General features: G+C 42.7%; 1 protein-coding gene across 3 annotated transcripts; it reads left to right on the top strand.

Moving 5' to 3' along the window:
- Window positions 1-70: 70 nt before the first annotated feature.
- PRSS23 (serine protease 23) lies at window positions 71-7,765 on the top strand. 3 transcript variants are annotated; one of them, XM_015647327.3, is made up of 2 exons: window positions 71-174; window positions 4,620-7,765. In XM_015647327.3, exon 2 carries the CDS (start codon window positions 4,633-4,635, stop codon window positions 5,749-5,751), a length of 1,119 nt encoding a protein of 372 aa, XP_015502813.1. In that variant the 5' UTR covers window positions 71-174; window positions 4,620-4,632; the 3' UTR covers window positions 5,752-7,765. The 3 variants fall into 3 exon arrangements, with proteins under 3 accessions (XP_015502813.1, XP_015502803.1, XP_015502795.1); XM_015647317.3 differs by lacking the exon at window positions 71-174 and adding an exon at window positions 313-1,776; XM_015647309.3 differs by lacking the exon at window positions 71-174 and adding an exon at window positions 1,813-2,097.
- The last annotated feature ends 14,189 nt before the right edge of the window (window positions 7,766-21,954 follow it).

Raw genomic sequence — 21,954 nt, 5'->3', positions numbered from 1 at the left:
GGCGAGCGCTCCCTCCGCGCAGGGCTTAATGTTTAACCCCGCTCGCATCCACCGGAGCGCACCGGGAGCCGCCTCCACGGCGGCGCCGGCGACAAAAGGGCGAACGCGGCTGCTCCCCGCCGGTCCCCGCTGCGGGTCCACCGCTGCCGGTGACCGACTCTGAAAGGACGGCGGGTGAGTGAGCAGCTGGGATAAAATTCGTCTTTGCTGCTTTTTCATTCTTTGGAGGCGTCTGAAGGTACCGCTGCGGTCCTGTGCTTGGATTCATCACTGAGTACATTAGTATTTTTGGGTGGCCTTTTAAGACGTACGTGACACGAGCTCTTCAGCGAAGCGGCTGCTGGAGCCTGGGGAATTGTAGTTTTTTGCTTCCTGCCCCGAGCAAGGTCCGAGGGGTTGGTAAGGTTCCACCGGGACCCAGCTTGTGCAGCTGCCCCGTCACTCAGGTGGTTTGGAAGCCCTGGGGATGCAGGTCCTCCCTACAGCTTACCCCGTTATTCAAACTGACCCTCACTGTCCGCCTGTAACGCGGTTTGCTCTTGTACCGTCATACCGAAGCTGCTTGACGTGCAGGGAAAGAGAAAGAAGAAAAGAAGGAAGGTGAAAGGAGGCAGTCCTCTGTGTGTGCACTGACACACGTGCCAAAATAGCCGCTGTGCCCTGTGTGAATGCTCAGGGACACACCTGTGGTCTGCCAGAATCAAAGTTAGTTTCAGGTTTCCCAGGGCATCTCTTCCTACAGCCCTCAATCGAGCAGGTTAGGCAGTGAAACCCTCGCACCACCCTCAGCATCTCAGGCAGGCTAATAAAGTTGTTAGATTTTAATGGCAGGAAGGCTTCTGTAGTTATTGAAGTGCAGCTCCATTATTTTTGCTGTGTTTTAACAAGTTCTGTGACCAGGAAAAGCAGCAGAGGTATTTTGGCACGGCATTGACAGTGATTCAGTTCTCCTTTATGATTTGGTTTGAGGCAGATTTTTCTCTCACTGCCTTGGTTTTCTCCCTTCTTTTTTTTGGTATGTTAATCATTCTGGCTTTCAGCACTGTGGAAAAACTTTCTTCATTTCAAAATGTAATGGAGACTGGTTCATGGACTTTCATACTAGATGATCCATGATTTATTGTTATTTAACCATCTTTTACGAGAACCACCCCTGAAGTAGTGAACTCTTGCAAAAAAATTACTTGCTTATTAGAAAATTATTCATGTCCATCCTGAACAAGGCAGTTTTCTTTCAGCAGCATCTATCTTGGGGCGCGAATGCCCAGAGCAAGCAGGAAAATGTGTTTTAGCAGCATGGGGAGCCCCGGGGTAGCTGTCACTGTTTCCATGTTCTAAACAATTCTAATGCCATTAGCGAGTGTGATTATGTACAAACCGCTTCTAGGGGGTTCCTAGGCTGGATGTCAGAGCAGGGCTTTGTGCTGAGTCAAAGGGTGGGTTGAGTTTATGACACAGTTTAAATAGAACCAGAAGAGCAGAGCTACAGTAGAGCAGCACATCGTAATTCATTCAGTACCAGCCTGTGATAGCCGTGCAGGGAAGTGCTCACTCCTTACCAGTTTGTTCAGTTTGAGAACACCTCTCAGGGTCACCCAGGAGTAAGTAGCTGAGGACAGAGCTTTAACCCTGGAGTTTTTTGCTGCTTTTTGGTTGTGTTTCAAATGGAAAGAGAAAGGAAAAGGAAAGAAGAGCCTTACTGCAAAGTCTCTGTCTAAATATAGACTGCTTTTTCAATTTGTTCATTTTTAAGAGAAAGGATCTACACAGAATGAGGTACTGTGCACTAATTTGCATTGTGTTATAAATAAGATATATTTATTCTATTTATTGCTGTCCAGATCTGATTTAGTACCAGTTATGTCTCCAGATGGGCTGTAATTGTGAAGACTTCAGTACATGAGCACTGTTTAGCTTCTGCAGTCATGTATAAACTCACAGCTGTATTTTATTGTCAGGTTTAAATAACATTGTAAAGAATAGAAAAGTTCTGTAACTGATGAAAAGGCTTTTTTGTCCCCTAGAGCTGCAATGTGATCACAGCACAGAAGCAGCAGCGGAGGGGAGTGGGAGGCTTGCTCAGAGACGTAAAGTGGAGTAAGTACCACTTTGCACGGCACAGACTCAAACACCGTCTTCTGAAGTCTCTTTTTCAGGGACCAGCTCGGGTTTTCTGGGACCAGCTCGAGTGCGGTCTCCTGTCTTGTTCTCTTCCATAGGGCGGCTGCCCTCTGCTGTCTAGAGCTGCCCTTCCGCACGCTGGCGGTGCTGCGGTGGGGATGGTGGGGAGATAAGGGAGAGCAGGTTGCAGGGCGAGGTAATCTCTCTTCTCAGCCCGGATGATAATCTCGGAGGAAGCAGAGGAGCTGTTTGACACACAATCCCTTCATGGGGTCGCCGTGCTGACAGGCACGAGGGAATCTGGCTGCTTGTGCAAATAACAGCTGACAAGACGCTTCTGGTTTACCCCTGCCAGCTACAAAAAACAGCCAAAGGCCAGCAGAGGCTCAGTTAGCATGAATGGGTTTTAGCTCCAAGAAGTGGCATGAGTGGTGCAATTTAGAGAGATTGCATCTGTCAAGAAAGCTGAGGGCAAACTGCATAGAAGTACGTGCTCTTAATGATGGCATCAGCTACCTGATGCACAGCTTAACTGTAGTTTAGTCTGCTGTCAGCTTCTGACTGTGAAACCTGTAAGCACTGCTGCACGCAGCCCTCAATGGCACAGCTAGCAGCTGATTTATGCCACTGTATATTGCCTTTGTGGGGATGGAGCAGTATCATTTGTCCCTGTTACTTTATTTTTTTTCTGGCTCCCTAATCACTGTCCTACAACAATTTATGGGATAATAAAGCAGGTGTTCCCTGTGTCTTACAGCAATTTGAAACGCTCTCATTTCATAGCTTGCAAAATGCAGCCACATCCAATATTAAAATTTGCTATGGAAGGAGCTGGAGGAGCTGGTGATTTTCCTTGAATACCAAGTATTTTCTGGTTTTGGGACATCCAAAATGATGCAATTCTGATTAATGTTTTAAATTACCTGTATTTGCCAGCGTGAGCCATCTGCTAGGTATAATGCATCACATTTGGTAGAGACTAACCTAGGAAAAAAAGTATGTTCCTTTAAAGATGTCCTGTTTGTTAATCAAAAATTTGCCAACAGAATGTGTGTGCACTTCTGAAAGAGTCAATACCTGCCTCTGTGGGTTTCAGTAACATCAGTTCTGTTCGTCTACATCTGGTTTTTTGGACTTCAGGTCATTTGATGTCTTGCATGGGGCAATTAATATTTTAAGCATTGTGTGCTTTAGTGATAGCCTTCACTCCCAAAGAGTATGGTATCAAAAATCTTAAGAGTCTAGGCCCAGTATTTGAGCTGAACGCCACTGGACGTCAGCAGCCTGTAGCTTTCAAAGTCTTTTTTGGTGCAGCTTAGGGATGGAGTATTCCTACAAAGAGCTGGAGAGACAGATTTTTCTTTTTTATTCTTAGATAGCTGTGGTCATTTCCTGTGTGATTTGCTTTGGTTTACTCGTTTGAGGCATTTCAGGAATGATCCTGCAGTTGTGATCAGTGTAACCTCAGCAGGGTTTTAAATATGTGTAAGCTCAACATAATTGTGAACTTTCGTTTGAATAATCTTTGTGTGAGGGAGATCCTGCCTGCCTTCTTGCCCAGGGCACAGTGCCTCCTGCAGCGATTCAGCTGTATGGCTAATTTTCAAATAAACTGAAGTTACGCATTTTTTTGACACAGTACTAGTGCACGCTGTTCTCTGCAGTCTCAGGCACTCTGCCTGTGGTTCATAAACACGTTTACAGTCGCGTTTGCCTCCCTGTGCTCAGAGGGGGTTGGTTTGCATTTCTAATTAATTGAGTTTATAAAGCAATAAGCCAGTGTGTTAACTGAAAATTCCCTCAAGAATTGTAATCTTCCTTCATTAGCTGCCTGTGTGTAATCATATCATCCTTTCTCGTGTAAGCCTCGGGGAGAGCCAGTGCCACGTGGTGCAGAACCTTTGTCTGGTGTGAGTTGCAAGGAGGAATGAGTCTCCTCTGTGGTTCATGTTCTGCAACCCAGCCCCTGTCAGGTCACCTTCTTTGTCCCTCCCCGCCTGTCCCTACCGTCAGCCTGATGTCTCTGGCTGAGAAAGCAAATGGTCTGAAGAGATTGAAAAGACATCTTTCAGCAAAGTTGGAAAGTAGGGGAGAGCTTTCAGAGAGTCTTCTAATCTGCCTGAAGACAGACACATTTATTCTTTGAAGGAGCTCTGTTTGCTGGACGAATGGATTTAAAGAGAATCTGAATTTTCTTGGAACTGTGTGAAGACAAGTACTATAACTTCCCACTGATGTCACTGGGAGTTGCTGGCTCAGCACACCTAAGGGTTAAATGTCCTGTATTTCAGTGTTAACCTGGGAGTCTTGTTTCAAGACTCGGGCTAAGGCATAAGTTTGACACTGAGAAATCTGAGCTACTTAATGTAAGTTAACTCCATTCAAATTGCTTGACCCTTATTAGATTTATACTGGGTTAGCAAGCCACTACTTAGCAAGGTAGGATAATCTTGCAATGAGTTTGGGTGAATAACTGTATTTGCTTTTGCTTTCCACAGACCAACATTCAGAATGGCAGCCTTGTCCACTTTAATCCTCCTTTTGTGTGCTGCTAAAGATGTGATGCCTTCCAGTCCTCACTGGAAGCCAACTTGGCCATCTTACAGAGTTCCCGTTATCCTGCCGCAGTCTACCCTGAACTTGGACAAACCACAGTTTGATGCTGAAGCCAGACTGGAAGTGGTATCTCCATGTGGCCCAGCATGCCACAAAAGTTCTCCGCTGCCAACTTACGAAGAAGTGAAGAACTACCTGTCCTATGAAACCTTGTACGCCAATGGCAGCCTCACTGAAACTGAAGTGGGCATATATATTCTGAGCAACAGTGGTGATGGGTCTCGAGGCAGATCTCGAACTAAGAGGCAGATCTATGGCTATGACAGCAGGTTTAGCATTTTTGGCAAAGACTTCTTGTTGAACTACCCATTCTCCACATCAGTGAAGCTCTCTACAGGTTGCACAGGGACGCTGGTGGCTGAAAAGCACGTTCTTACTGCCGCTCATTGTATCCATGATGGGAAGAGTTACGTCAAAGGAGCTCAGAAGCTGCGGGTGGGGTTCCTAAAGCCCAAACAGAAAGATGGCAGCAAAGGGTCCAATAGCACCAACTCGGCAATTCCTGAGAAAATGAAATTCCAGTGGATCCGAGTGAAACGGACGCATGTCCCCAAAGGATGGATCAAAGGCAATGCCAATGACATTGGCATGGATTATGACTATGCCCTGCTGGAGCTGAAGAAGCCACATAAAAGAAAGTTTATGAAGATAGGTGTGAGCCCACCAGCAAGGCACTTACCTGGAGGGAGGATTCACTTCTCTGGCTACGACAATGACCGTCCGGGAAACCTGGTTTACCGTTTCTGTGATGTCAAAGATGAAACGTACGACCTGTTGTACCAGCAGTGCGATGCCCAGCCGGGTGCGAGTGGATCTGGGGTATATGTGAGGATGTGGAAGAGGCAGAATCACAAATGGGAGCGTAAAATTATTGGTATATTTTCAGGCCATCAGTGGGTGGACATGAATGGCACCCCGCAGGATTTCAATGTAGCTGTTCGCATTACACCCCTCAAATATGCACAGATCTGTTATTGGATCAAAGGCAACTACCTTGACTGCAGGGAAGGATAAAGACAAACTCCTTGAAAGCACTTAATGACTGGTTTTAGTTACTCATCTGAGGAAAGGCTAGACTTGTGCTGCAAATGCATGTGATCATGTAACATCAAGAGGTGATATGTAGCTTTTCAAGCCTTGTTCTTAGGACGGGGACTGTGTGGTGCTATCATTACAGCCTGAAACTGGGGAGAGAGGAACGTCTGCTGGGTGGGGAAGGAGCAGGTGGACTTGCTGAATCTGCAGCTGAGCAACTGAAGATTAATTAGGGGCGGATCAGTAAACAGTATGAAAACAGAACCGTCTCCAAAGAATCTTGTAAAAGGGACGCTGTTGACTATCTCATGCCTGCAATGTTTGTTTTAATAAATCCTAGGATTAGTAGAAATGCTTTGATCTGAACTTTTAAAAGAAAATATTTCTATGCTGTTGGGGGCTGAAGAGGGGCATTTAATGGTGTTTGCAACCCAAACATTACAGCTTTGTGTTCCTGCATGAGAAAAGGGAGTGTGAAAAGGGCAAGGCATGCGCCGTGGGAGATGAATGCCACACAAATAGCGTGAAGGGTAAATAACCACATAACACTTCTAACTTCCTTTCAGCCTGAGTGATTTGAGACTTTATTAGTAACAGTTAAGAAAAATGCTTTTTGAGCAAACAGACCTTGATATTGCAAGGATTTAACTGTGAAGATGTTGTTGGTCATATGATCTGTGCCATTACATCCTGCTTTGGGAGGCACGAATCGCTCATGGGATTAAATCTTTATAGGAGCTGGGACCTATGAAGGAGCAGGATCCCTATGAATATACTAGAAAGTGTGTGGGGAAAGGGGCTTTTGTGTTTATGACCTGCTTAGGTCTTTTAAGGAAAATCTCATGTCAGCAACTCAGATTTTCAGAGGGGAAGGCTGCCTTCAGTCCTGCTGTCTATCTGAATAGCTGCCTGCAGAGCAGGATAAGGGTTCTACCGAGTTCTCTCCGTATCTGTTGAAGATCCTAGCTATTTTAACTAATAATACACCATATAGAGGGACTCTAGACTTATAAGTGTCTCTCAGCCATATCCCTTTGACAGTGTAATTTGGGCATCTTGACTAATGTTTCTTGTGGTTTTGGAATAGGAATCCTCCTCCCCACCTAGGTATTGAGTTACAAATAATTCTTGGAAAATGCACAGTTCAGGATTTCTGCAGCTGGAATAGAACCACTTTATAGGATGCGGCCTGAGTTTGCTGTGAAGTGATCCTCTGCTGTCTCTTACAGATAAGAGTGATATTTTTACTGTAGAATAATTAGAGTTGAAAGCAAGAATTGCCTTTTTGAGGTAAAAACCGTTGAGGTAAAAATTCTGTAGCTCAGTGAACAGCATTCGGAAGTCAACATGGTCTCTACAAACAGCCTTTCTTAGATGGATTGTGCCACAGTATTTCAGTAACATAGTTGAGGACATGCTGCTGTGCCAAGATTATTTTTTAAGTGGGAGGATAGACACCAGCTCCAGTTTCTCTTCCATCCATCACTCACTGACTCCTGAAGCTTCCCCAGTTGCCCATGGTGCTTGGTGTTGTGGGGCAAATGCAAGTCCCTGGTGAGAAATATCAAAGCTGGGAAGGAGTGAATCCAAGCAGAGCTTCCCTGTGCTATACCAGTACAAGGAAAATGTTAATTCAGCTAAGCCTTTTTTACACTCTACTAATTACTACGGCATTTGTAAACATATGCCTGATGGTGCTTTATCTTTGTGGTGGCTTTGGCTCTAGTTCTGACAAACATTTTTGCTGGAGCTGCCTATGATTATTATTTTTATAGAAGCAGTGTACAAAAATGTGGACTCTCATGTGGGTTTTTGGTGCACTCAGATACAAGCAGTTACTAATGCTTTGAAATACGAATAATCACCATATGTATCTGATGGTCTTTTTCTGACTTTTTATTTTAATTTCCTTTACTCTATGGCTGTTATCTGGAGCACTTTTGTTTGAATGTATCACAGTGAATAAAGAAAAGTTATGGAATTTCAATGCAGACATTCTTGTATTTGTGCTGTATTGGGTTGCACTTTCAATCTCCTTTCAGCTACTTATTTGTAAAGACATTCAGATACAGATTTATTAAAATCCTTGGTGCTGTTTATTTTCCTTAATTTTTCTTCTGCTCCCACCTGTTGGAAGTTCTTGTTTTGGTGTATTGTTTTAGTTTTTTTTGGTAGGCTTAATTACGTTATAAATTTGGATGCTAATAATCAATCTTAGCTTTTGTATGACTCTTGGAGTTCCAAAAGGCAGTCAGGAGCTCTGATTAGTTAGAGCTGAAAATAACCTATTAGACTGAAAAGCCACATTGTTTTTATGAACTTCAGGGTAAATAAACTATGGAGGAATGTGAACCAGTCAGTATAAGGTCATAATTGAGGTCAGTCTATCTTCTTTTTCTTTGAGTTGATGCAGTATAAAAAAAAAAGTTCCTTTGAGGCCAACAGTGCGACTCACAGTTTTTAGAGAAACACTGGATGCAGAAAGTTTTTAATTTTGAAATTGCTGCCCGTACAACTTTCCTGACCTTTAATAGTGCACACTACGTCATGTGAGCTTGAGAACATCAGTCCTGATTTATTGGACATATTTCCCATCCACTGATCCTGTGTTCTCAACTGCTTTCTCAGATTGTCAGATAAGAACTTTTCACAGGATCACAGAACCATTTGGGCTGGAAAAGATCTTTGAGCTCTTCAAGGCCAGCTGTAAACCTAACACTGCCAGGTCCACCACTAAGCCATGTCCCAAAGTGCCACATTTATATGTCTTTTAAAAACCTCAAGGGGTGGTGACTCCACCACTTCCCTGGGCAGCCAGTTCTGATGCTTGACAACACTTTTGGTGGAGAAAGTTTTCCTGATATTCAGTCTAAACCTCTGCTGGCACAACTGGAGGTCATTTCCTCTAGAGTAATGTGAGCAAAGTGGGGTTTTTTTCGTTTGTTTTTTTTGGGTTTATTTTTGGTTTTGTTTTTTGTTTTTTTGGGTTTTTTTGTTTTTTTTTTTTTTTCCTAAGAATGTATGCAGAAAATTCAGTGTAATCAGGAGTGATAAGAGTCTCTTCCCACTGCACACCCTGTGCAAACATTCCAGTTTTGGAAAGAAAAGGAAATCTCAGACAACATGGGCTGAAGTTCAGCACTGTTTCACTTGTGCCCACCGGAATCAGTGGTAATTTTGCCAGTGTAATTATGTGCAGCAAGGTTGGGCATGTTAGACAGGTTTGAAAATTGCATCCTGAGGATATTTGCTTTGATGCTGCAAATAGGCTCTTCTAAAAGCAGAACTTTAAAATGTGGGGATAGCCATGCAGCCAAAATAAGGCTCATCAAGAAAACACAAGTAATTAATTATATACAGGCATGGCACTTGAAATTTCATTGTCCAGCCAATGACTGCCTATAACCTGCAGAACTGAATGAAGTGCCTCATTATTCTTGTATATATGAAGGCAAGACAGTAGATTGGTATAGAGGTACTGTTTTGACTGTGATTGAAAGGGATTAAAGGCTGCCTCTGCATCTGTAAGAGGCTGACATATGAAAGATTTTTACTTCATTTGCTATAAATCCCTCAAGAGAACAGTGCTGGAGATGGAAAGTGGGGTCTTGAGAAAACACAGACTCTGCTGAGCTGTTCCCCAGCACACACTGAACTTAGCCTACTGGAGACTGCAGAATATCATCAAGTTTCCTTCTCAGAGAAAAAGTATTTTCCTTGCATCTGTAATTGTTTTGCAACTGAATTCCCAGGCCTGCCTGTTTAGAGGGCAGCCCTCGTCTTAAAGTTGCAGGCTGAACCCCAAGCAAGTATAATACATGCTTGAAATTCTTTTCCGTGTTTCCACTTAATCTGCCATTTGTTAGCAGGTTTTGGTAGTGTGCCAACGCAATATGCACAGGCCTTGGGAAGAGAGGCTTTCAATGAGTGCATGAAGTGTGCTGGCTGGGTAAAAAATTTGCTTTTCTGGAATAAAAAGGAGGCGTGGATGGAGAAGAGCAGCAGAGAGTGAAAGGGCAGTATGATTTGTATCACAGGAGGGGGATTCCTAGAGGATCAGTTTTGTGGATGTGCATGTGTATAGGGCTTTATAAATAATGCTGTTGGTTTCCATTCCTACTTCTACCAGGTGGACAAGAAAATCTTAGGAGCTGAAGTAAATTGAGTCTCTTCAAATGAGCACGTTAATGCCAGCCCTGCAGCCAGTGCAGCACAGATGAGAAATTTAGGCTGTGACTTGTCTACACAAGAGAAGAGTGACAGTGACATAAGCATTAGGAACCTGATCTCCTCCCAAAAGATGTTTTTTCCTGTCTTACATGGTGACTATTAGGTGGCACGTGCTTTGTGCCTGCTGGCAAAGGTAGTGTGGGCTTTTATAGGTAAATGATTATACAAGGGAAGAGAAATAGCTTAACATGCTCCAGACACTATTATCAATACTGATTATTCCCAGGATAAAATTATCAGTGAAGCTTTGGGTGTGGATTGATCTTTAACTAAATGGGCATAGGTTGAGCCATGAAGCAGTTATACTATGCCATGAAGGGTTATACTATTCTTTTTTTACCTAAAGATCCCTAGTAGTAACTGAGTGTTGTGGCTCAAGGAAGGAATAGTGAATGTTCCTCTGCAAACTTTTTATGGACAATGTTTTGTTTGGGTTTTTTTACAATAAATTCCATTTAAAGATTTGTGCATAAGCAGAGATCTGCAAGAAGTTAAACACTTCCATTCACCAAGCAAATAATCACGATATAAAATAGTCCACTTAAATAGCACATATAATATGTAATATCTGAGACATTTTTAATGACATTTGCTTATCTGCAGTCATTTCAATTTTGGAAATTGCCATTTATGCTGATTTGGTGAGGAGAGAGTATTTTTCTAGCAAGTCTGACCAACTTGAATGCAAAAAGCATATACAAGAAATACTGATTTGTGATAAGAGTATGAAGATTGTTAATTCATATGGAGTGACAGCAGAAATAAGGTACAACAGTTTTTTTCAACTTATCCTAAACAACTTCCTATAACAGCTTTATGCCACGCTGTCACAGATCTGGTGATTTTCCACAGGTTGCCTACATGAAGAAGTTAATTTAATGATGATTTAGGTGCTGGTTGATGTAAAGCTGAACATGAGCCAGCAGTGCCCTGGCAGCCAGGAGGGCCAAGTGTGTCCTAGGCAGCATCAGGCACAGCATGGCCAGCCTGGCAAGGGAGAGATTGTCCCGCTCTGCTCTCAGCTGGGGCAGCCTCACCTTGGATATTCTGTGCAGTTTTGGGTGCCACAATAGAAGAAAGGCATTAAGCCATTAGAGAGTGTCCAAAGGAGGGCCATGAAGATGTTGAAGGGCCTTGAGCAGAAGCTGCATGACGAGTGGCTGAGGTCACTTGGTCTGTGCAGCCTGGAGGAGACGGAGGGGAGACCTCATGGCAGTCTGCAACTTCCTTGTGAGGGGAAGAGGAGGGACAGACACTGATCTCTTCTCTCTGGTGACCAGTGACAGGAGCCAAGGGTGTGGCCTGAAGTTGTGTCAGGGTAGGTTTGGGTTGGACATTAGAAAAAGGTTCTTCACCCAGAGCTTGGTTGTTCACTGGAACAGGCTCCCCAGGGAAGTGGTCACAGCACCAAGCCTGACAGAGTTCATGAAGTGTTTGGACAATGCTCTCAGGCACATGGTGTGACTCTTGGGGTGTCCTGTGCAGGGCAGGAGCTGGACTGAATGATCCTTCTGGGTCCTTCCAACTCAGCATATTCTATGGTTCTGTGATTTTTTGCATCCCTTTACCTTTGAAGCCAGATGTATTTACTGCTATGGACAGGTCAGAAGAGAAAAATGTTCACGTTTACAAAAGTTTGGTAGAAGCTTGTCTAACATAAAGTCCTGCTTCTGAGCTGAAGCTGAGAATGGGCAGAGTGAATTGGGATTGTTCAGCCTCTCAGAAAAGAGAACGCTCTCAGGTGACCTTATTGTGGCCTTCCAGTATCTGAAGGGAGCCTACAAGATGGAGAGAGACTACAAGACAGGGCAAGGGGGAATGGCTTCAAACTAAAACAGAATGGGTTTAGATTAGGTATTAGGAAAAGAATCTTTTCTGTGGAGGTGGTGAGAAACTGGAACAGTTTGCCCAGAGAAGTTGTGGATGTCTCATCCCTAGGAGTGTTCAAGGCCAGGTTTGATGGAGCTCTGAGCAGCCTGGGCTAGTGGAAGGTTTTGTTTCCTGCCCATGGCAGAGGGTGGGAACCATATTGTCTTTAAAGTCCACTTCAACCCAAACCATTCTGTGATACTGTATCTGTCATCATACAGAAAGGGGTAGGTTTAAATGGGTTAGTTTAGATGACTTTAAACTTGATCTAGCTAGAAAATGGTTTCTTTCAGCTGTTTTCCCAGATTTTCTATCCTTTTTCTGTTTCTGCCCATCCTAGGAAAATAAATTTCCTGTGATGGAAAAGAATGGACATCCTTAAAAATGAGGGGATCAGGTGCACTTAAGAAAGCTATTCAACTGGCATGTTTGTGCTTTCTGGCTGCAAAGATGGAGCCTACCCAACAGCTTGGCTGTTTTGACTTTTCTGAGACAGAAAGGTCACACTTGCTTCAGTCTTGGCCAAAAATTTGCACCTGGGTCAAAGAATACTTTCTAATAGAAACTCTTTTGAAATCAGGATGCTTTAAGAAAGTCCCTTCTATTAATAGAAGTTCATAGAAACCAAACCTATTTTTCTAATGAATTTTCAATCATATCCTGCTTTAGGTAATGTTTCCTGCTGTGTTCTGGTCCATATGGGAATGAGGATGCTTGGAAGATGGTATTTTGTCTCATCAACAGCATTAAACAAAATTCTGCTGTCCAAAAGTCATGTTTTTCCTGAATTAATTGCAGGGTTTTTTTTTTACTCTGAATGGAGCATACAGGGGCTGGTTTCATTGTTGGTGGGGCAAGGAGGACATGCGAAGAACACCACTGCAGCAAAGGGTCAGCCAACCGTGGGACTGGAGCCCACAGAAACAGGTGGAGTCACAGGGGTTTTCTGGCCTCTGCCATCTCACAAAAGCTGCACTGAGCAGAGAAGCGTGGGTGGAAGAAAATGTCACAGTGGGCTTCATCCCGACCCAGCGAGTCAGCTATTGTGCTGGGTGGGAGCGGGATTCGTGCGCAAAGGGATCTGCCACATGGCTTAAATGTCACCAGTCGTGTGGGAGCACTTCTCCCCAGCCAGCACTTCTGAGGGATCTTTGTGGGAAATGAAAGGGCAGGAAAGACTTTTCCAGAAAGTGTGGGTGGCAGAAAAGCAACCCTTCATGCTGGGAACACATCAGATGTGTGAAAAACTGAAATGTCTTTTCCCTGCAGTAAAGAGCTAGGCTGAGTGATCTTTGCAGGTGGAAGGAGGGCAGCTTTGCTCAGCAGGACCCCTCCCCACGCCCAGATCTGCCTCTGGCAATAGCTGAGCAGGAGAGGGATTGCCACACTTTCACCTTTATGGATGAACTACTCAATACCTGCCATCTGCCTCCAGTTGGGAGTAATAATTTAACAGGAAGAACAATAAAAATTGAGACAATAACACCATACCAATTAAATAACTTTACAAGCAGGTACCCAGAAAAACTCTTATTTTTTCTAAGTACCTGTGGCCACTGCTGTTGTTGCCAGCACTAAACCTTAACTGCATGGGCTGTGGGTACTGTGGAGACATCCGCTTTAGAAATTCCCATTTCCCAGGCTTCACCATAAAAACAGACTTTCTGTCTCCTTGTTTCCACCAGACCTCACTCAGGAAACACAATCCCCTTTTAAGTACATGATCTTAAGCTTTGTCTAATGAAATGTCTTTAGGGTATTTCTCAGTAATCGGCTCCCTGAGTTCTTCCTGTGAGACATTCTGCTGCTCTTCCCAGCTTTGTGTCATCAGCAAATTTCATTAATGTGCTCCTTCTTCTTGTGCAAATACTGCTGGTGAATATAGTTAGTTCAGACTGCCTAAGAGTGATGCTTGAGAAGCTGTGCTTGTAACCTCTCTCTACCCTGATACTTCCCCTTTCAGCACCTTTTGTCACTGCTTCAGCCAGAATTTTTTGTTAATAATTCCCTATATGGCACCATTTTAATTGCTTTGCTGAAATCTAGTTAGATGAGGTCCACCAAAACCAATTATTATAAATTAAATTATTGCTTGAACAATGCTAAGAGTCTGCAATAAATTATGTGCAATATAAATGGCCTATTTCATCATGCTCACTTTAATGTTCATGAGAAAGAAATTACAGGAACTAAGATTTCAGTTTTGGGGCATAGATTTAGTGTAATGCTATCAAAACAACTGGAGGTCATATGGGACAAAATGTCAAAATTATCTAGGTTTCAAGCATATGAAAAAGTTGTACACATTCATTTTTCTTAAACTTGAATCCAGAACATGAACATTATTGGTCCTCTTTCTTCATAGAGCTGATTGTTTAAAAAACCACACATACTGCCTAAGGACACAAAAGGGATTTTTTTTTATTCCATTGATGCCTTATTTGCATTGTTACTAATCTGAGCAGATGCAAGATCTTTAGCATCATCGTAATGATTAAACAGCTCATTCTTTTGATGTCAGATAAAACACAATTTTCATGTGATTACAAAGCCAAGAATCATAAAATCTGTTGTCATGATATCTTCCACTACAGTTGAAAGGGCTGTGAGACATCTGGAAATGGAAGAATCCTTTTCTTTGCTTCCATAAAAAAAAAAAGAAAAAAAAGTGTTGCCTTCTTTTTCTTCTCGGTTTTGATTCTTGCAATCTGGAAAGATTACAGAAACAGACTGTGAAGTCAGTTTATAGAAGGCTTTAGTAGAAATCCTCAGTTTGGGGTATGAAATGTTTTGTTTATTTGAGTGGAAGAGCTGAATCAGGAATCAAAGTTAGGATTATGTTAGGCACTGTGTTACACAATCCCTTACTGTTTCAGAGCTGCTGCTGAGGAGAGAGTCATGGTTCCCTGCATCACCACCTTGCCTCTGCCACAGCCTCAGAGGGTTCTCCAGCACACAGGAATAACCCAGTATGAGCCAGAGGCTGCCAGGACTCCTGTTTACCCCACAACAGGGCCGTGGGAGCAGCCTGGGTAGTCCTGGATTCATGGCACTGAGCTGGGGTTTGTGTTTTCCACACTATAAGTGCAACAGCCACAGTCATGTACCCATCTGAAAAAATCCTGTTTAGGTTTGCCTAAGGTACTTCCACGACAAATATTTGGTCTGGGATTTGCTTTGCTCATGTCTGTGTTCAGCTGCTCCCATATTCCCATAATAATGCTTTTTCTTGAGATACAGTAAGAACTGAAGCTTAGAACTTAATGTGTAGGGAGGCTTGTTATGTTGATATCAAGCCCTGGTACCTTCACTTAGACACTTGCATTCAAGTGCATTATTTTTTCCAGGAATCCTGTTGCTGAGGGACAAGACATAGGAAACCATATGCCCAGCAACACACACTTACTTCTGTGAAGAATCTGTAATTTGAAGGTGAAATGGGAGCAGGCTGAAGGATTTAATGGATAATTTCACACAAACTCTCTGAATGAATATGTATGGTGGCTTCAGGTCTCACAACCTTTCGCAGGAGACCAGTTACCATTGCTACTCTAGTTTTTAATAAACATGGAATTCAAAGTCTGCAAATTCTGAGTTCTGCACATATTTTTTGCTGCTTAGTGCAAGATATGTGCCTGTTAAATATTCTTACCAAGGCAGAACATGGTATATTACAAGGCATGTCAAAGAGAAAGCATGGTTTGCTTTGATCTTGGGGGTTCTTGCATGACTTGCCACTGAAGGTTTACATTTGCTTTTCATATCCTATATGCAGTTTGTTTGGCTTTCAGTAAAAATGACAGGCAGAATTAATAACAGGTCTAATATCTCATCAGGAGATGCATTCCAAAAATTTCTATCTGCACAGTGAGTGTTTGAAAACCTATATGGGATCTTTGTCAATAAAATTCTTCTGCTTCACTCAAAGAGGAACTTTTCATTAGTCTGGGAAAATGCTTTATTCATTACAAAGCCTTACTTTCATGAATCCAGAAAGATATTGAAGGTAACTGGTAATTTCTGAAGAATAAGCCTTTTACACTACTACAGCCCCAGCTTGCCTTTTGTTTCTTAAAAAAATATTAAAAATATATTCTTTGTGGCAGAGGATGAAGCTATGTTATAATGCTCTGGGACACACTGGAGAAAGCACATGGGAGTGTTTAATTAAGAAGATTTATCATTGTATGTGAACCTTGACTTAAAGCTGCATGGGCCAAGTGAACACTCACATTTCTGAACTTTGGAAAAGTTCAGAGATTGCAAACTTGGGCTGTTCTGCAGGGATCTATCTGGTACCCACACTGTCAGCAGTACACATGGAGCACTGTTTTATACATACACAGACACTCCATCACTTGAGCAGAAACTGCATCACTAGATGCTTGGGAATTTTGAGGAGGGGCCAGCTATGTGACCAGGGACAGGAGTTATCTTTGTCCTTATACTTCTCAGACACTTCCTGACAACAAAGGAATGGTATAACTGAGGACTCAGATTCCAATCTCTGCCCTAATAAACAGAAATTCCTCTGCATATTTTCTGCCAAGTTTTATCTTGTCTGCTGCACTCCCCATTTTTCCTCATCACCACCATCTGGTGCTGGAGACATTCCACTTTGTGTTGTCTAAACTGGTTATCAGAGAGTTAATGAGTACCTGGATAATACAGAAGGGAGACATGCTCTGTCCTTCCTGCACATCCTGTTGCTCAGTGGGATTTCCCCCTCTCCTTAGCTTTATTTGTGATGCAGTAAAAATAGATCAGCAGAGTTCCATGCAGTGTTGTGAGCAGGGTTTACTTTTAATCAAGCTATGTGGTCTTTTTACAAAATCAGTGACAAAGCTGCTATTAAATACCTTTGAAGTTCTTCATAGCCTCCAACCTCAAATGCTTCAGCAAAACAGATCCATTAAAGCATTTAGCTAAAAGATAAAGAAGGTGAGTAATAGGAGCTTGGAAACAAAGCTGGCTCTGTTTCCTCTGGAGTGCTGAACAACTCTTCAAATACCAATGGGCATGAGCAAGCCCAGCCTGGGAAGGAAGACAAGAACATGTTTGGATGCCATCCATTCTCAAGATGAGAGAAGCATTCTCACAAACAAAATCATAGTTTTGTGTCAAACAGAGTGTCAAGGCCAAGACTGAGTGTGTGTCAAAAATGTAATTATCTACCAGCTGCTGTGTGGTCAGAGCACCAGCAAGTTGAAAATGACCCTGATCTTTTAAACTGCATGGGATTTATGTTTTTTGGGATCCAACTTCTAGAGCATGTCTATCCACAAGATGATAGGTGAGATTCAGCCCTCACTCTTGACCGGTGACTGTCCAAACACCTAGAGCTTTTCATAGTAAGGTTAAAGTGAAGAGGCATCTATAAAAGTGCTAGACTATGAGGCAGGTAAGAGCTGGCCTCTGCCTGAAGGCAACCTGTTTACCATGGGGAGGAGCTCTTCTATAAATCAGTAAAAGTCCATCCAGACAGAAAAAAAAAAGCATTAGAGATTAAAACCATGAGGTCATGGTTCACACCTTTGCCGTGAATGTGCCACACCACGGCAAAGGTGTGAACAGAACCCTTCTCCACCCCAGCACTCCACCAGAGGGAAATACTCCTCCCCTTCCCATGTGAGACACTAATGAAAGTTATTGCTGGAAGCTCCTTGGGGAAGAGAGTGAATGCAAAGTTTTTGTCTTAGGCTCACTCACTGAGCTTCTCAGTCCAGGCCCCATCTCCTACCACAGCCAGTTACCTGTTTACTGGCTTTTTCTCCTCTTTTTAGGCTCATCCCTTCACCTGGGCTGGTTCTTATCACCAGTGATCTGAGCTGGCTCCTCATTACTCCACAAAGATAGGACGATATCCTGACCACTGAATCCCTTCTTCAGTCTCTGTGTCACCTCTGTATTGACTAAAAATCTGCATCCTTCACTATCCATCCCAAACCAGACCCCCCAAGCCACAGTCTCATATGGAAATTTAGATCCTTCTCAACCTCTCTGTCAATACTTCTTCCTAATCCAAAACTTCCAGCTGCTCTGCAATCATTTCCCTTTCCCTACTCCTATCTTAAACATTTCCATACTGAATTAAAATGTTACTTTCTCATGTTACTTGCTCTGGGAGCCTGGGTCACCCAGAGCAGTGCAGATCCCAGCCCCTGGTTCTAGCACCAGCCACAGATCTTCATCACTGGGGAGGTCAATGTTTGTCCCTGGTATCCTCAACCAGAGCAGTCGTAGAGGTGTGGTGGATTGGATGCCTTTGCAGTCAGGTTAACAACAGGCCCTGGTTAGCATCACTCTCTTGTGGGTGTAAATGGTGTGAGCACACAGGATAAAAATGAAAGGTTTGAGCATGCACAGTAAGGACTTCAGAGATAGCACTTATTTACACAGGAGAAGCCTCTGTAGAGTAAACACAAGGTTGGGTTTTTCCTGAACACGTAGAGGTTGCTCAGGTTTGGGCCAACTTTTAGAAAACTGTTAAGAGAGATAGAACTGATGCGAACACATTTCTATACCCAACACGTTGCCTTTGATTTTTAACCTGTACAACAATCTCTTTCATCTTCTTTCTTCGCTACAGGAATGAGTGAAGTTTCCAAGAATATGTCAGCAGAAGGCTGAACATCAGGAACATCACCATCTTAGAGCTGGAGTTTGCCAAGGTTTTAGGACCTTTGACAGGATATTCTAAAAGAAAATAGCAGGAAATCTCAATAACAGGCGGAGTCAGGGAGCTCTGAGACTTGTAGTGGAGGACTGAAAGGAATTACAGAGCAGAAAATTTAAGTCAGGAGCTCAAGAGTTCTAGAGCTGCTTGAAGTGTTTTGAAGGCAATGCCAGGATAAGCTGCATATGGAGTTGGAAGTGTAGAGAAGAAGGAGTGTTAAGGCAGCAAAAAGGGTGTGAAAGATGGACTGGACATCTGTTTGCTCATTATGGGAATTGTGGGTCAGTTCCAGGTAGGAGTGGATGGAAAATCCTCTTCTACTTCCCCAGTGAACCTGAATTTCTCTATTACAAGAGGGGAGAAAACTGGCATGGAGGAAAAGAGACATACATGAAGGGAAGAGAAAGGAAAAATGTTTTATTTCTCTGGAAAGTATGATGTTTTAGTTGATTTTAAAGAGAAATTTATTGAACAAAATTAATAACTGAATCATATCACTACAAATAAATCCTATAGGCCATTTCCCCCGTTATACAACTTCATTTAACTTACAATAAATTATGACTACTCAAACAGCTGTAGAGTTTTCTGACAAGATTCAAATGTAAATATCTGAGGCAAAATAATCAGGACAGATGTGATTTTAGACAGATTTGGTATGTTGCAAATTTAAGACAGAGTTAGGATAAATTTTTAAATGATAGACAATTTAGTTCTGAGCAAGAACTCTAACATAGAGGAAACACTGAGATTCAGTCTTTGGGGGATATTTATGTTCTGTTGAAGAGAAGAACTCAAACCATATTGGCCTATTTGGAAAATTTAGTTGTAACTGAAATAGAAGCTAAAAAAAAACCATTTCTCCTTTCATACCGGACCCAGAAAGAAGTTAATGTCTGGAATTCAGACCTAGATTTACTTCCCCTGTCTGTGTAACCATGAACAGATTTAAAAGACATTTCAACGTCAAACTCCAATGAAATAAAGAGAATTAGTCTGGGCTTTCATTTCTCTGGATGCAATTTGGGCTGAGTAAATGCAGATGTCTATGATGTGATAAACACTTCTTCACAGTCAATAGAGAGGAGAAGTCATTTTGTAGGTCACGATTTGTTTCCGTAAAGTCCGTGTTTAAAATAGGTCAGATGAATCACTGAATAATATTGTTTCTGTCTTTTGTCTCTAAAAGGAGCTGAGGGCTCTTAGCTCAGTTACAGAAGCACGGAACCTTCCTGTTTTGGAAAGGTAGCTGACAGCTAAAACTGTTAAATTTGGAAGGTGCTTGGACAGTGGTCTAGCAACATCAAAGTACTATAGATAGATTTGAAAGGTCAGCCTGGAACACACTTTGTTTCCTCTTAAAATTCAAAGGGATTAGACTCAGATGTGATCTCCACAACACATTGTTAGGACTTCTGCCCATTTCTGAGAATTGTTTTGACTTTCTGGGACCCAGTGGAAGCCACTGATGTGAGGGAGCACCGGGAAGTTCCCAAAGGAAAGTGCAAGCCCTAGTCACCAAGCAGACCTGCGATGGGCCCCTGCACAGTCACTCCTTTTCTTTTGCCACTTGGCTGACTGTGCCAAAGGCCAAACACATTTTTAAAACTCTAGCTGAATGTGAATGAAAAAAGGCTCCTGCATCTCTGCTGGCCCTTGTGGCATATCTGGAAGAAAGGGGTTGGCTCACTCAAGGACTTTCTGAGCTGCAGCAAACTACACAGAGTCCTTGGTTATGCTTTCCTTTTTTTCCCTGCTCCTGCCCCTCTCACCTCCCTCAGTTTCTCTGGAGCCTCTTCTCTGGGTTGGGACACTGTCCTCGTCCCCTGTCTACTCCCATTACCATCTGGAGACACTCACTTCCCTTCAGGCAATGAATAAGTTTCCACACACCTGCTTTGGCCACTGAAAACATGATGTCAACTGGAGCAAGCAGACCAGAGCTGTCTTCACAAGCGCATTCAACGATTTTGTCCTCTAAGTAGATGATTTGTTTTCCACTTCCTTGGCTGATCGTGGCTCCTACCTTAACATGTGTTCTGATGGCAGGTCCCAAGCCTTTTCCCTCTTTGAAGGCACTCGCTTTTTTGTTCTGTCCTTTATCCAGTGGTTTGGGGAATTCTAAATGTTCACAGAATTTCTGTGTTGGGTGAACTGCACAATGTGCCAGCAGGCCTTACAGTGCCTTTGACTCTTACAGGTGGATTTTTTTGGGTGTTTTTTTTTCAACACAAGTCTTATAAGATTATTACAAGTCTCTCCTGCTATTGTGTCCTTAGCAGCACTCTAACATCAGAGACAGGAATGGCAAAAAATATTTATTTTGCCATCTTGTTCTTCCCTCTGCTGTTGCACAATTATTTCCCAGGGAGCACTTCAGGCTCTCATCCAAGAAGTTTTTATGTTTAGCTTCAATCTCAAAAGCAACTCTGTGAGCATGATAGTGCAAGGCCCATTGTCAGCCTTTCAGCCATTTCAAAAATTAATTTGCCAAAAGTACAAATAAAACGTTATTTTATTTTCCCTTCCAGGCAGTCAGACCCATAAACCGTTTGAAACATCAAAGCCAAACTGCATTTCTTCTGGCTCTAACTTCATTAGCCAGAAAGCATCTGCAACTGGAAATGAATCTGCAGCTGTGTTGGTGGTTTGCAATCCAGAATTAAAAACCACTTCACTTTCTCCTAGCTCTCTTAGTACTCTATAGCAGGCAAGAGGGGAAGGGAAAATACATTGTAATTAATATGGGTAATAATTTTAGAAGAGTGATCTTTACTGAGTAATGTCTGTATGTATCAATAGTTCAAGGAACTCAATTTTTAAAAGGCTGCTTGACTCCAACAGTCACTTTAGGTTAGATATGAATATAGTTAATTCAGATCAAGTTTGATTATATGTGGTAAGAAAGTGGTAAGATTAGTGGTAAGAAAGAGCAGGGACAGGTGATTAGCACAACTCAGTAAAGCAGCAGACAGATTTCTTCTCTTGAGCTACCATGGGGTAAGAAACTACTTTTTCTTGTCTGTGCCTCTGTGACACTTCTCTGAGGAAATACCATTTACTAGTATTATTTTCTGAGGTTTGCCTTATAAATGGTGCAGGCAATATAAGGCATCTACAGGGACCTTGTCTCTGGGATTGTCACTCACACTTGGTCACTGGGCTAGTGTGAGGACTAGTTCATGCTTCTTGAATGTGTTTTAAAGAGCTTCAGATGTGTAGTGACAAAGCTCATATGGCCAGAAATAGTAAAAACTACTGCAGATGCAATGTGTTTTTCAGACCCTTAAAACAGATTAACCCAGAGATAAATAAATGCCATGTGGAGGCTTTCCCATTGCTTTGATCAAAGAACGGGGGGTTTTACTGCTTAATTAAAACCCAGAGGTCTGATATTCCCCTCATCC

The sequence above is a fragment of the Parus major genome, chromosome 1, assembly GCF_001522545.3.
Source record: "Parus major isolate Abel chromosome 1, Parus_major1.1, whole genome shotgun sequence".
Classification (NCBI taxonomy): Eukaryota; Metazoa; Chordata; class Aves; order Passeriformes; family Paridae; genus Parus; species Parus major.
Note: the sequence above shows the minus strand (reverse complement) of the source record. Positions and strands in the feature narration are given on the sequence as shown.

Bases quoted from the DNA above. Each gene is read 5' to 3' on its own strand.
- PRSS23 (XM_015647309.3), top strand. From the start codon at position 2,000: ATGAAAAGGCTTTTTTGTCCCCTAGAGCTGCAATGTGATCACAGCACA. The intron at 2,098-4,619 runs GTAAGTACCACT...TGCTTTCCACAG, and splicing joins GCTCAGAGACGTAAAGTGGA to ACCAACATTCAGAATGGCAG.